The sequence below is a fragment of the Pipra filicauda genome, unplaced genomic scaffold, assembly GCF_003945595.2.
Source record: "Pipra filicauda isolate LSUMZ 115617 unplaced genomic scaffold, ASM394559v2 scaffold14_size4853619_pilon, whole genome shotgun sequence".
Taxonomy (NCBI): domain Eukaryota; kingdom Metazoa; phylum Chordata; class Aves; order Passeriformes; family Pipridae; genus Pipra; species Pipra filicauda.
The window spans coordinates 548,067-561,374 of record NW_024103985.1 but is presented as its reverse complement, the minus strand read 5'-3'; the positions used below and the strand labels follow the sequence as shown (position 1 = coordinate 561,374).

Sequence of the window (13,308 nt, the reverse complement as noted above, 5' to 3'; positions counted from 1 at the left end):
CTGCCAATTGTCCGGCATTCTGAGAGGTGCTGGACATTGTATGCAAACGTTTGAGGGGTTTTTTTGTGCCTCTAGAGAGGCTTTGACTTTCTGTCTAGAAGCTATTAATTACCTGGACAAGGAAAGCAGAATGTACCCAATTAATGGCTCCTGCCGCTTAGACCTGTCTCTCCGACTGATCTGCAGTGAACTAATGAGCAGCTCCTTTCGCTGGGCCACCAGCAAGCCAGAACTTCTCATCAGTTTTCCCGGGGAGAAATGAAAGCAGCAGCAACGTGCAGGAACAAATAGCTAGAATTCAGTTATTAACCTGGGCTGAAAACTGACTCTATCTGCTAGTAATTACCTGGGGGATGTTAGGAGGAAGGCCTAGGGGAGGGTTCAGAGCTAGTATTTGACAGACCATCACAAGCAATTGAGGGAGCATTACTTCAGTTCTCATCTGGAGTCTGGGGTGCAGCGATGTGCTGGGTTATGTGTAGTGACTGCAGTGCAAACCTGGAGTGAAATGGGTTAGTTTAAAACAGCTCTGCTCCCAAACGACTCCCTCCTTTAGTGATATTTTATGGCACAGCTGCATAGCATCTCATATATTTTTGAGTACCTTGGTTTACAGGTCATTTAATTTATTTGCAGGCTTCGTTTCGGATCCCTAGGGTAATTCGGTTCCTTTGCACGTGTCTTCCTAGGGAGGCATTAAATTGTGCAGTTTGTCACAATAGTTCAGCTTTTATGTTGGCAGTTGGTGCTCTTCAAAGATCCTCGTGTGAAGTTTAGACTCCTGAATCATTAGAGGATCATGAAAGAAAAGGAATAATTTAGAAGGCAAAGATGTTTTGTCGTCTTTGAAATTGGGAACGTGCGAAAGGAGAAAATGTTTAGCGGTACAATCCGCCTCAAAGAACTTATCTTAGGAACTCCAGAAAATGAACTTCCCTTCTTTATTCAGGATGTAAATAACTGAAAATGTCACTCCTGAGCTGAGTAATTTGTTCAACAAAAGGATCTGGAGGAGTGACTCCCCTCGCTTTCATGAACGCGCCCAAGACATCAGAGGACCTGTCTCTTTAGCAACATGAACTGAAGGGTTTGAAAATCAAATGAGCAGTGTGTTCTGTACAAAATATATAAATAAATCTCGCAGGTGCTTTGTAACCTGCCTTGCATTTTAAAAGCCTTGTTTATCTGGATAGTCTGGGGTTTAGGTTGACTCCTGGGAGCTGCAAGTGGGCGCAGTGGTGATGTGTTGTTACAGTGACGGTTGTTAATGTGCTGTTTAATGTACTTGGGAGCGTGGCTGAAATAGCCACACGGTTACTGTACCATTATTGCACAATGGCAAGGAATTGCGTGTTTTTTTCTTGATTCAAGGCTGTTGGTGTGTGTTTATTCAACTGAGATTAGAACTGCGTAACAGTCACAGTATTTAAGCCCATGTTTAATGTAAGAGGGAGTAGCTAAGTAGGAAGGATGTTGTACAGTGTTTGCAGGGAAGAGGCAGGAGAGAAACGGGGTCTGGGAGTGGGAAGAGAAGGAGCTTTGCCCTGGAACAGGCTGTCTACTCGTGCCCCATGGTTAAAATTGCCTGTATCCCATCCCTGGTGGATGTGGCAGCGCAGGGTGAATATTGCAGCATTGTAGGCTGCCAGGCAGGGGGTTGGGTAGAAGAGGAGGAGAGCTTGCTTTGTTCCTTTGCACAGCCCATCTTGCCCCAACAGATGTGTTTTTTAGTTTCAGCTCCTACATTTCTGTATCTGGAGCTTTGGGCTGGCCTTCCATCACAAAATGGAGCATTTTCAGTGTTTTTTCCATCCCTGGGGTTTTACCAGTCACTTCTGTTGGTTTGCTTTTGCTGTCCTGCACTGGTTTTCTTATCTGTCTCCTTTTTGGCTGCTTAATCTGTGCTCTGACCATCTGACTGTCACTCCTTTCCTTTCCTCCCTCAGTCCCCTGCCCTGTTTCCCTTTGCAGTCCCAGTGCCCGAGTGGTTTCATGTTTAGTTTTTTTTTTAATTTGCTCTCCGGGCGTTTCCATTTGTCTTTGCAGATCATCTTCAACAAAGGCCTCGCATGGTCTAATTTGTTTTCTATTTCCAGCCCAGACTTAAAATAACTCCTTTGTTCCATGAATGGCCCGTGCATGGATCCAAATCCCACCTCCCCTTTTTCTTTTCGTGTGGGTTTCTGTTTCACTGTTCCTTGTCACTATCTTTAATTATTTGAAGTGTCCCTTTTGGGCATTTAGGCTGCAGCTGCCAGTCAGTAGCAGTGGGTTGCGTGTGGCCGTGTGCGTGCTGGCTCTCTCCACTTCCCAGCAGAGCAGCATGGGAATGGGTTTGCAGGGCCATGGGTGCCCTGGCACAGGGACCAACGATGCTGTTGCATAACAAGAGCAGCTCCCTGCTGACAAGTTCGCTGTCCAAAGAGCCACGGGTTGCCTGCGTGGTTTCGCAGTCTCAACTGCAAAATCAGGAGGTGCTTACTTTTTAAAAAATTGATTAGAAGGGGAAAATGCAATAATGGGAGTAGGGAAATTAGAGGAAAAGAAGCATGTTGTGGCAGGATTTGAAAAGCAAAGACTCAGACGCTGGTGCTGACCTGAGGCTGGAGCTGTGGCCAGGCCGGTACTTGGTGTGTGGCTCGTGCATTTTAATAAGACAATGTCCCTGCAACTGGGGAGTGATGGCTGAGTGCTCCTGAGAAATGGGTCAGTCTTGTTCATTTAAGCACATACATGTCCCTCTGGGAGCCATCACAAGGTCACTTGCAGCCCCTTTGCCGAGGGCTGAGATGTACTTAAAGTGTGTGAAATCCACTGCAAGTGCTCCCCTGACAAGGGGTGTCCGTGGTGGGGCAGGTGTGCAGATGTCTCATCTGCTCCCAGGGAACCACGTTCTCCTACTGAGGTTTGGGGTCTGAGTGAGGGTTTTCAGGGGCAGGAATCACAGTGCACAGTCAGCATGTCCTTTCCAGAAGCACCAGGCCAGTGTCGCGCTGCTGCCGAGAGCAGCCGATCTGGCAAACCTGCCTTTCGAAACACAACCAGGAGTGGGGCTGACAAAACCCAACCCTCTGACCTTGCTCCGTGCTGCTGCGGTGCCAAGATCTGTACACGAATGCCGGCAAAGGTTATCTCGGGGCAGAGCTAAACGTGGGTCCTGTGCCGAAAATAGCTTGGAAAGATGGAAAAGGAGAAATCTGCAAGTGGCAAATCCTGCTTTGTGGCTTTGGGCAGTGATAGGAACGGGGCAGTGAAGTCGTCTTTCATCAGGGATAGGAACCGGTTCTGCGTGGAGCCGTACCATGGTGGGAGAGCTGATGCAGCCTGGAGGTTTCCAGGTATGAGACAGCAAACCAGGATGAGAGACTTCAGCTTTTGAGCTTCTGCCATCCCCTCCATAGCCTTAGGGACCGGTTGTACCTTCGTACAAGGGTAACACCCTGCTCTGAGCAGCTCTGTCACGGTGCTGCAGGCCCCTTCTTCCCCCAGATCTGCTGCCGTAATTGCTTGTGCGTCCACACCGTCGGTCAGGCAAGGAAAAAATCTAGTTCAAAAGTCATCTGGACAAAAGAGAAGAGGGAGGAGGGCTGCTGCCAGCATGTCAGCTGGGGAATGGGTCCTGCTGCTGGAGGGACACCTGAGGAACTGCAGAGTCTGACCATCATGTGCAGGGTGCTACCAGCCTGGCTTGGCTTTTGTAGTCCTCCAAAGCAAGAAAAATGCTTTAGGATCACATGCAGGTACATGCCTCGACCCTTGGGGTTGAAATAACTTCTGCTCTATGCCATGGTGCTCAGGATGTGCCTGATCTTTCCTGTTGACCCTGTGCTGCAGTGTTAGTGTAAAACCTCTGTGCTCTGCTGTGATTACCGTGAATTCCTGGGCTGCAGACACTGACATAGTCATCTTTGTTATTCTGAATAGAGCCCTAAAATTATGGCAGACGGCCTGCTTTCCTCTTGAAAGGACTTAATAGATACAGTACATACAAATATTTGTGTATAATGTCAACTGTCTTCCAAGAAAATTTCATGCACATATTGATTAGACATATCCATTAACGTTACGTTTCTCAGGAGCGTCTCTCTACTCATTTTCATTGCATCTTAATTGTTTTTGCTTCCACTCGTCCTTTAAAGCAAGGCTGGGTAAATCTCTTAGCTGCTTTTCAGGTCTGGTTTTGATCTAGAGCTGTACAGCACATTGGTGGAACGGCGGCCGACGGGCAGTACGCTCTTCTGTGCCACACACAAGTGGGTGCTGGTTTGTTTTAAGCATCATGGTTGGTTGGACTCTTGGAGTTGGATGTTATAGCTCGGTATTAATTAAGCATTATTAACAAAAGTCTCCCTAATTTTTATTTCAAACTACACGAGTTGACTGGAGGATATATACCTTTTATTTCTTGTTTGAGGAGGAAAATTGTCATGTGTTTAGCATTTGATTAAAGACAACTTTGTTGTTTTTTCCAAAAACCTGCATCATTTAATGTAATTAAACATGGGCTTTGTTGTCAATACTATTCAGTTAAATGCACTGGTGAGTGCCAGCAGCATTTTTCTTATTTGTCTTGTCTGCATGGTGTGGTGGTAGTAGTCGTTGCCTTTTAATAAGGTCTTTTGCAGTCATTTTGTGGGCTGCCTCCTAACGTCTTCTATAGACCATCCATGGTCCGTAGACCACAAGTTGAGTAACATTACTGTGGACTTAAGAAACAAAATATTCTGTTAACCTTATTTCAGCATGTCCTTGCTTTAAAAAAAATAAAGTGTATTTTGAACTTGAGCCATGTGTTTTCATTGGGATCTTTATACCTCTTCAGAGCACGGATGAACCGGTATTTTCTGTGAGCTGGGAGTGTCTTGTTGTTTTCACCTTTCAGACAGATGAACTAAGGCACAGGGTAATTACGGCAACTGGCCCACGTTTGTACTGTGTCAGCAAAGCCAGGGACCTCGCCTGGGAATCCTGCTCTCCCTGAGGAGTCCGGAGCTGATTGGGAGGGTTGGCTCTAACTTTGAAGAGCAACAAGTATGTTCAATGAAGTTAATTAAAATTTTTGCAACTGGATTTAATTGCAAACCCTTATTTTAGACCTGCGGTGTTTTAGCAGGGTCCTGACTGTGTCAGCGCGTGCTTCGCCGTGGTCGGGAGCTGCGCTGAAGGCCCAGCACGGAGCTGTACAGCTCTGTGTCCAGGTGATGTTGGCTGGGAATCCGTAGATGACTGCAGAGTGTTGTGGACTTGTCCGTGCCCGTCTCTTGGTCTGGATGTGAATGTGCTTGGCCCAGTGCTGTGCACCCCATTAGCACGGGCTGTGCCCGAGCTGGGAATGCTGCTGGGAGCTGGCAGGCGCTGGGACAGCCGGGCGTGTGGGCAGAGCTCCTTGACGTGTGGGCCAGCCTGCAGCAACTTGCAGTGGCTTGTAGTCTCCTTTCGTGGTGTGAATTGGGAGAACAGGTGATGGGAAAACAATTTTCGACAGTAAATGGCACATGAAGAGGAAAAAGAGGGAAACAGGGTGGTGGCAGGGGGAGGATGGGGGTAGTTTTCAGCAGCGGGGCAAAATTCTGAGTCTCCCAACAGGTGGAAATAAATGGGTTTAGGAGGTTCCGTGGTCTCTTGCCTCGTCTGCAGATTCATGTTGTAGGCCTGATTCTGGGTTTGCTTGTAACCTCCAGCTTTCTCCTGTTCCTAATCAGAGACCATAAATCTCTTCATACCTAGTGCTGTAATGGCTAACACAGGTCTGTGGGTAAAACAGTCTCGGATGGAGACTCCAACTGGGGGGGAAATACTTTTCCTGTGAGACAATGTCTGTTCCTCATCAAAATCAGTTGAGAAAAGTAGGAACCAAACAGTTTGATTTTCAAGATTTAAAGAGCCTGGCTGGACTCTCTCTCTTATTTCCATTAATCTACTTCTATTGTTTGTGTTCCTCTCTTAAAAATAATTATTAAAGGGTTGTGGAGGAGAAGGCACCCCAGTGTCTTCTGCTGGGAATAGGTGGCCAAGCAGTGTCCCAGCTGCACCCAGCTCTGAAGTGGCACCAGTACATCCCCAGCACAATGTTGTGCTCCTACTTTACTCCCCAGTGGCAGCACCCACAGCCTTGTTGCCAGCTGGTCATGGACCCTCCTCCCTGGAGCAGTGCTGGGATGGGCATATGGAGTGTAAAAATGGGATCTGAGGTGATGGCATTTCTGGAGCTGCCCCAGTGCTTTGATGGCCTTATTTGGCTCCGGGCCACAGTCCTTCTGTGGTGGAAACATCCAGGGCCTCGGGCTTGCACTGAGATCTTGCTGGTGGCCTGCTGTTTGCAGGTGTGGAAATGCCTGGGCAGTGCTTCTTTGCCTGTTTGCAAGCACTCTTGTTTTTCCAGGGCTTCTAACAAGAAGCCTTAATGGAGACAGAGGTGTTTTGCTGCCCTTGTTAAGGAAAAATCCCTTTTGTGTTCTTTCTATTGTGTGATTAGTGCAGGGCATGGCTCGCAGACACTGTGACTCGGTGCAGGATGGTTTTGTTGGCCCCTGTAAGTTCATCCTGTGTCTGTAGCCCTCTAGCAGACAGTTAACTTTGTTTTGGTTGCACAGACAGAGGCAGAAAAGCTTTTGAACTGTTTTAGAGCTTGATACCATGTGGCTTTGCACATGGTGCTGAGTTTTAAGCCTAACTTCTGATCTGAAGAGTTTAAAAAAAGAAAAACCATCCTATTTCTTTTACTGTAGTCAGCTGGCTTGGTGTGGTCAGGTCTACCTGCTGAGCTTCCAGGGAAGCCTTGGCTTGTTGAAAGCTGCCAAGGAATCTGGGCCCTCAGCTGGAAGTGTGTGTGTGTGTCTCTGTGAGAGTGTGTGTGTCTCTGTGAGAGTGTGTGTGTGTGTGTGTTTATATTTACATGTGCTAATTAACTCGTAGGTGGCTGCAAGCCAAAATGTCCGAGTTGGAATCCGTTATTAGGAAAGTACCTTAAATTACTGCAGATCCCAGCGAGCTTTTGGAGCCCTTGAGAGCCCCGTGCACGTGTCCTTGGCAGCTGCAGGGAGGGTTTGCCCCTTGCACACGGGCTGCAGGAGGGCTGGGAAGGTGCTCATGTCTCCTGGGAGGGTACTGGTGTGTCCCTGGAGGGTGAGCAGAGAGGGTTTTGAACCACGTGCTCCTGGCACAGCCCCCAGCTTTGGGTGGGAATTGGTGATTAAAATCCCATCCAGTTGGAAGCGTGAGGGGAAGTGGGACAGTCATACTGGAAGTATAAATACGCGTCTTCTGGGTGCCTCTGAATTCCCCCGCTTGCTCAGGGGCTTTCCTGCCCAGGGTGGATTGCACTGAGCGCGCCAGGCTCTTGCATGGGGAGGCTGTCTTATCTGGGATGAGAGTCAGGCTGCTCCCAGGCCACCGGTGCTTCCCTGGGGTGGCAGGTAAGGTGCCCTGGGGCTTGGCAGGGATGTGTGGGTGCAGGGCTGGGGGGAATCCCAGCTCCTGTGCATGGAGTGAGCCAAAAGCAGGAAAGACATGGCTGTCTCTCTGCTCCATACCTTGAGAGCTAAACCTTGCTGTGTGTTTTTCCATATATCACTTGGCAAAATACCTTTTTTCAAAGAGTTCGACCTGACGCTCGGCAGGAGCATGGCAATGTCTTTGTGTGTCTGTCATCCTTAGACTTCATGGGGATTTGCTGAAAAATATGATTTTCGTAAAATTTGACCTCTGGGTGAGGGAGCCTCCGTAGGCTGCTTTCCTCTGGCTGCTCATCGTGCCTGGGCTGCCGGGGGCCGTTGCCTTGGTTTGGTTTTATTTCTGACTGTGATCGATGCGTCAGTGCCGGCAAACCAGCGAGGCAGCCCTGTGCCTGCCTGCAGCAGATAGCGAGGGGTTTATCAGCACGGGCTGATCTGTGGTCTCACAGGAGGAGAAAAAATTAGAAAAAGAAAAGCTTCCTCTTTTTTTTTTTCTTCCCCCCCCTTTCCCACCCCTTTTTGGTTTTTGTGCACGCCAACCACTGTTTCAGTTGAAGTTGCGTTGGCTGGGACTGGCTGTGCTCCCCATGCTCAGAGACCATGAGCGTGGGGAGAGGCTGCTGGGAGCTTGTGGCGCTGGAAACTTCCTCTGCTGCTCCTGATGTGCTGATGGAAGATTTTGATGCTGCCAAAAAACCTTGCACAAGTCCATATGTAACGTGCACCTGCACCGAGCAGGAGATGAGTGAGTGTGCGCAGCGTTGGGTGGGATGGAGGATGGATCCCAGGGAGCTGAGGCTCTCCCTGCTTAGGATCAGTCCTTGTAGCATCCCCTGAGCTTAGGCAGCAGCGGGAATTTATGGTTTGTATAACTAACCAATAATATGTGAATAATAGTTAATACACCTCAAGCTGGCAGCAATGAAATGCAGCATTTAGACCTTTGCTACTTTTTCATTGTAATCCATACAAAAACCAGGAGGCTTAAAATCCTCACTGAGCAAACTATATGAAGTATATATAAAAATCAGTAGCTTGTAAATCTCCCCTTGGGCCAAGGAGTATCTTCTGACTTTGTTGGTTTCCCTGATTGTGTTGCAGCTGCAAAAGGAATTGCAACAGGTGATACAGGAGAAAAAGCATGGGTGGCAGGGGTGTTTGTGAAAATACCCTCAGGGCTGTGGTGTCTTCTCAGACTCTTGGTCCTGATCAGAAGGGACTGATCAGGTGGCTCTGGATGTGTGACGTGCTTAAGTCCTGGTTTTTAGTTTAGCCTCTTGGATGGATATGGCTGCAGGGGAGGTCAGTGCCTGGTGTCCCTCCTGGCATAGATCAGGGCTTACCTCAGGGGGCTATGAAAGTGGCCACAGCTTGGAAAGAAGGGCACTGACATGTGAGAGTGTGGATGTGGAAAGGGATGGGCTAGGGAGGGACCTTGTGTTGAAATGCCAGAACTCTAGATTGTGTCTTTGAAACTATGTTGTCCTGCAAAAAATACCCATCTCCAAGAGACTTGGAGACACAGATCAACAGGACCCAAATAAATTGCTGGCAGTTTGCTGGCCTAGTCCTGCTGGTGCTGGGGGAAGGCTTTCCAGGGAAATTGGGTGGGATGGATTTGGGAAAATCTTTTATTTGGACTTCCCTGTGATAGAAGTAATCTGCAGCAAAAACTTGGCAGTGGCGTTTGCCAAGCGGAAGACGAGGCTGCCGGGGAATTGCGAGGGCAGTGAGGTTTTGGTGATCGCCCAAGGCCTGATGTTCGGTTGTCACATGGGACTGTGGTTGACTGAATTTTAACCTGCTGCTTTCCTGTTCCCTTCCAGCTATTGCGTGACGTGGAGAGCACACACATGATGAAGAGGAGCTCTCGGCTCTCCTAATCCTTTAGTCGGCGATTTGGAAGCAGCGACCGCCGCGCCTGCTCTTCCGACATGTCTGGGTCGACGCAGCCCGTGACGCAGAGCTGGCGCGCTGCCGAGCCGCGCTACCCCCCGCACGCCATGTCCTACCCGGTTCAGATTGCCCGGCCACACGCGGTAAGGCAAAGCCTTCCCTTCCCTTCCCTACCCACGCACGGGGTGGGAGCCGCCGGCGTGTCCCCACTGCTGGGCAGCGGTTCAGCCGCGCCGCTCTCGGATGTGGCTGTTACACAGAAATCAGACCGTTTCCGTGCCTGTGGTACAGGATTTCATCGTTCCTCTCTCGTGGGATCCTCTTTTGTTTCTCCATATGGTGCTTTCAGTTTTTCTCTCCCTTTCCAGCCTTTTCCTGGCACTTGCCTTGGCAGTGCTCGTGGGCTCTGGCTTATCATTTCTGAGCACCTCTGTCCGTTTGTCCTCCTGGCAGGACCACCCTTGGTTGGGTGCAGTATCCAACCTGGGGGGAAAGGGGAAGGTTGATCATTTGTGTGGAGCAGGAGCACATAGCCTCCAAGCCTCTTCTGCATGGCCTTTCCTTGGCCCTGAATCAAAAGGAATGACCATCCTCTCCTGCATATGGGCTCACTGCTTCCCCGCGAGCCCAGTCCTCGCTCCTCACACCCATGGGAGAGCTCTTCTGGTTCTCAGACAAACTGTTGGGAGTGAACCTGCCCTCTGTTCAGGAGACCTGCCTCTCTTCATGTGGCACTCCTGTGGAGCAAGAAAATAACTGAGATGCTGAACTTTCCATTTTATCCTTCCACAGTTTTTTCCCCCTCTTACATTGACCCCTAGTCTTTTCTCCTCTTGGATCAGGGCATAAGCTGGTGATGATTTTTTTTTTTTTTTGGCTGTACCAGAACTTGCAGAGGTTGATTCACCTGGATCCAGCCTCTCCTTTCTGTGCCATGTCACTCACATCTGTGCTTGCTCATGGGTGAATGCTTTAGGTTTAAGCCCTTAACAGAAGAAACTCTCCTTAGTAGAACAGCTTTAGTCAGCTCAGGCTGCTTAAAAGAATCTTATTAGGTGCTGGAGTGTGGCTCACACTTGCAAGGCTCTTCAGAGCCGCTTCTTGGTGGGTCACAGCAAGGTGGCCACAGCCAGGAAGGTGGCTGTAACACAAGTCAGCGAGGAGACTCTGTCTGGGAGTTAGGTTTGACAGTGACAGCTACTGAATGGTCAGGTTCAGTCTGTGCTGGTTTCAGTGTTTGACTTCAGAGCCTGGAAACCCATGAAGTGTCAGTGAAGGGGTGAAATTCCCTCATTTGCCCTCTTTGCCTGGCCTCAGCAGAGTGGCACAGGGAGCAGAGCTAGAGTTTGGAAAGGCTTTGAAATAGAAACGTTAAGGAGGGCGCGGGACGAGCTCTTGGCTGTGTTTGCTGGCTCATCTACATCGCTCGGGGCCTGCGTGCTGCTGCACAAAGAAGCTTTTCATCCCGGCTATGAGACACGCTGACCTGGTTCGATTTATGGGAGTTTTGCTTCCATCGGTGCGAGCGTGTTTGTTTGGGGGGTGGAACAGAACCAAGAGCATTTGTCTCAGAAACAAAATCCCAGTTCTCTTTTTATCAGAAACCGGAGTTGGAGGAGGATGTGACCAGGTGAGCATGATCTGCAGTTGTTGCAAAACTGTGGTTTATAAACAAACCAAAGGAACCTCAATCCGCAGTGTGGAGACTGATTTTAAAAGAGTGCAAAAGGCTCCTGGCCTTGGGGTGCTGAGCCCTTTTTTCCTGCAAATCCTAGCTTCTTCCCCTTAGTGCTGCCAACAGCAGGATTAGCTGAGTGAGGCAGTTGTTCACAGTGGGCCGGAGCTGGGGGTTCCTCCAGCCTGCCCTGCTCCCCGGCTGCAGTGAACACTGGTTTTGTTCTATTGTATTAATGTTGGAAGAAGTTGCTGGCCTTTGCTTCTAGAAGCTATTTTTACAGCCACATGTAATCACCCGAAGTTATGTGATACCTTTTGGGTGTCTGGATGCAGGAGAGGTGCGAGCCGAGATTTTTTTGGATGGAAAGCCAAAAGGCTCCTCTCAGCAGAAGCGTGACAGCCCCACACAAACCAACACACCTTGCCTCTCCTGGGAGGGTAGGCGGAGTGTTTCTGGAAGCGTGTCCCTGCATGATCTGCCCCGCCGCTCTCAGCTGTTTGCAAACACGTGTCTCTGGCTCGGTGGCGCCATGAGCTGGAACCTGGCCATGGCTCTGGGGCTGGAGCTGATCTCTGGTGGGATTGCTTGGGAGAGGAGAGCCCAGTTCCTTTGAAGTTGCTGTGCTGTTTAATATTAAAAGTCAGCAGTATTTGCTTGCATGTCTTGGCCAGGTCAGTTTTGTCATGGGGTGTGTTTGCACGGTGAGAGCTTGTTTGGAAGAAAGCAAGAGAGGCCAAAACCAACCCGACACTAACATGTCTTGCATCTAATTAAATTTTGGTTCTGGTTTGTTGTGTTCCAAGACATCCTTTCCTGAGAACTGGGAATTCGTCAGCTCAGGGATCCTTATCCTGGTGGTGGAAACGCCCTGGGTCACCTCCTGGGCACGTGTGCAGGGCTGAGCACAGCAGGGCTGTAAATGCTATTATAATATAAATAAATAATCACAGTCCAACTGTGACGGTCGCACCCAGGGAAATGCGGCGCGGCAGGAATGCTGAGCTCAGAAATGAGCCGTGACATTATTTTAGGCTCGGAGACACTTTATGAAAAGTGATTTAAAGGATTGCAGCTGTTTGATTTCACAGATGAGGCAAGTGAGAGGGGATGTTGTGAAGGGGCAGCAGGCAGTGGAAGCAAGCTTGGGCATTTTTCTTCTCCCATCACAGAAAACCCAAGGGGATATCCAATAAAAAGAGGAAAAATACGTATTTCAAGTGAACAAACAAGAATATGCTTTGTACATATGGGCATCTTCTCCCAGCAGCAGGTTCCATGAGTTACTGCTGAGTTTGGAGCTGGCAGAGAAGATCGAGTACCGGTTGAGTGAGGATGTTTGTTGGCTGGTTTCACTCTTGAGTGCCAGCTTTGGGCAGGGCTGTGAACCTATGGGTCTGACCCAGACTGAGCTCTGGGGGATGATGCAGCAGACAGGCTCTTCCACAGGGTAAGCAGGTCCCCAGCCATATTCAGGTGTACTCCTCCTCTTCCTCCTCACTGAGAGACATCTGGTCCCAACAGCTGTCAGGGAGGCTGGATGTGAAAGTGGTGCAATATTTTATAATGACCCTGGATTTATTCTGTCCTATTAGAAAATGACTTGCAAAAAGTGTTGACAAGTGAGCATGCTTTTAAAGGGAAGCTTGGTGAAAAGGTTCTGGTTTGTTTGACTTTCCTGAGGTAAAACTAAAATCACCAATAATCAACAGTTTCTTCTTAAGGGCACTGAGTGGTTCTTGGCCAAACTGCAGGGAAAACATTTCTGTTTTCCATATTCATTAGCTATAATGTTGGTGTGCGTAGCTGACTTCTGTCATGTTCAGCTTGGAAACAGAGGAATTGTTTGAATGCTCTGTGACCTTTAGCTAAAGGTGAAAAAACACATTACTTACGCTCTTAACCTTCTAATGTATCCGAAGTCTCAAAGGAAAGTTTCGCATGAAGGATATTCATTTTCAGGCAACCTGCAGATATTTTCTGTAAACAGATCAATTTTCCTGTGTAGTGCATGTCCCCTTTTCCTTTTAAAGCTTCCTTGTGATCAATATTCCCTGGGAACAGAAGGGTTCCCTTCTCTTCCTCCCATGTGAATCCAGTTTCTTGCTGTGCCCTCCTTACCAGTCATCCTGCTCCTGTTAGAGCCCTGACATTTCTGGGCAGGAATGACTTGGCTTCAGATGCAGGATGGGCTTTTCAGGAGGGTGGTATCAGCTGCAGGAGATGGTGGGAGTCAGGGCACACAAAGTGTCCTCGTGCAGCAACCTTTGTGACAAAATAGCT

At 48.9% G+C, this 13,308-nt stretch overlaps 1 protein-coding gene across 1 annotated transcript in view; it reads left to right on the top strand.

The window, feature by feature from the left end:
- The window catches only part of NCOR2 (nuclear receptor corepressor 2), a 237,704-nt gene that overhangs the window by 63,463 nt on the left and 160,933 nt on the right, over positions 1-13,308 (top strand). Inside the window, exon 2 of the mRNA XM_027733181.2 lies at positions 9,281-9,493. Coding sequence (XP_027588982.2) covers positions 9,389-9,493 — 105 coding nt within the window. The 5' untranslated portion in view covers positions 9,281-9,388. The remainder of the gene's footprint in view (positions 1-9,280; positions 9,494-13,308) is intronic.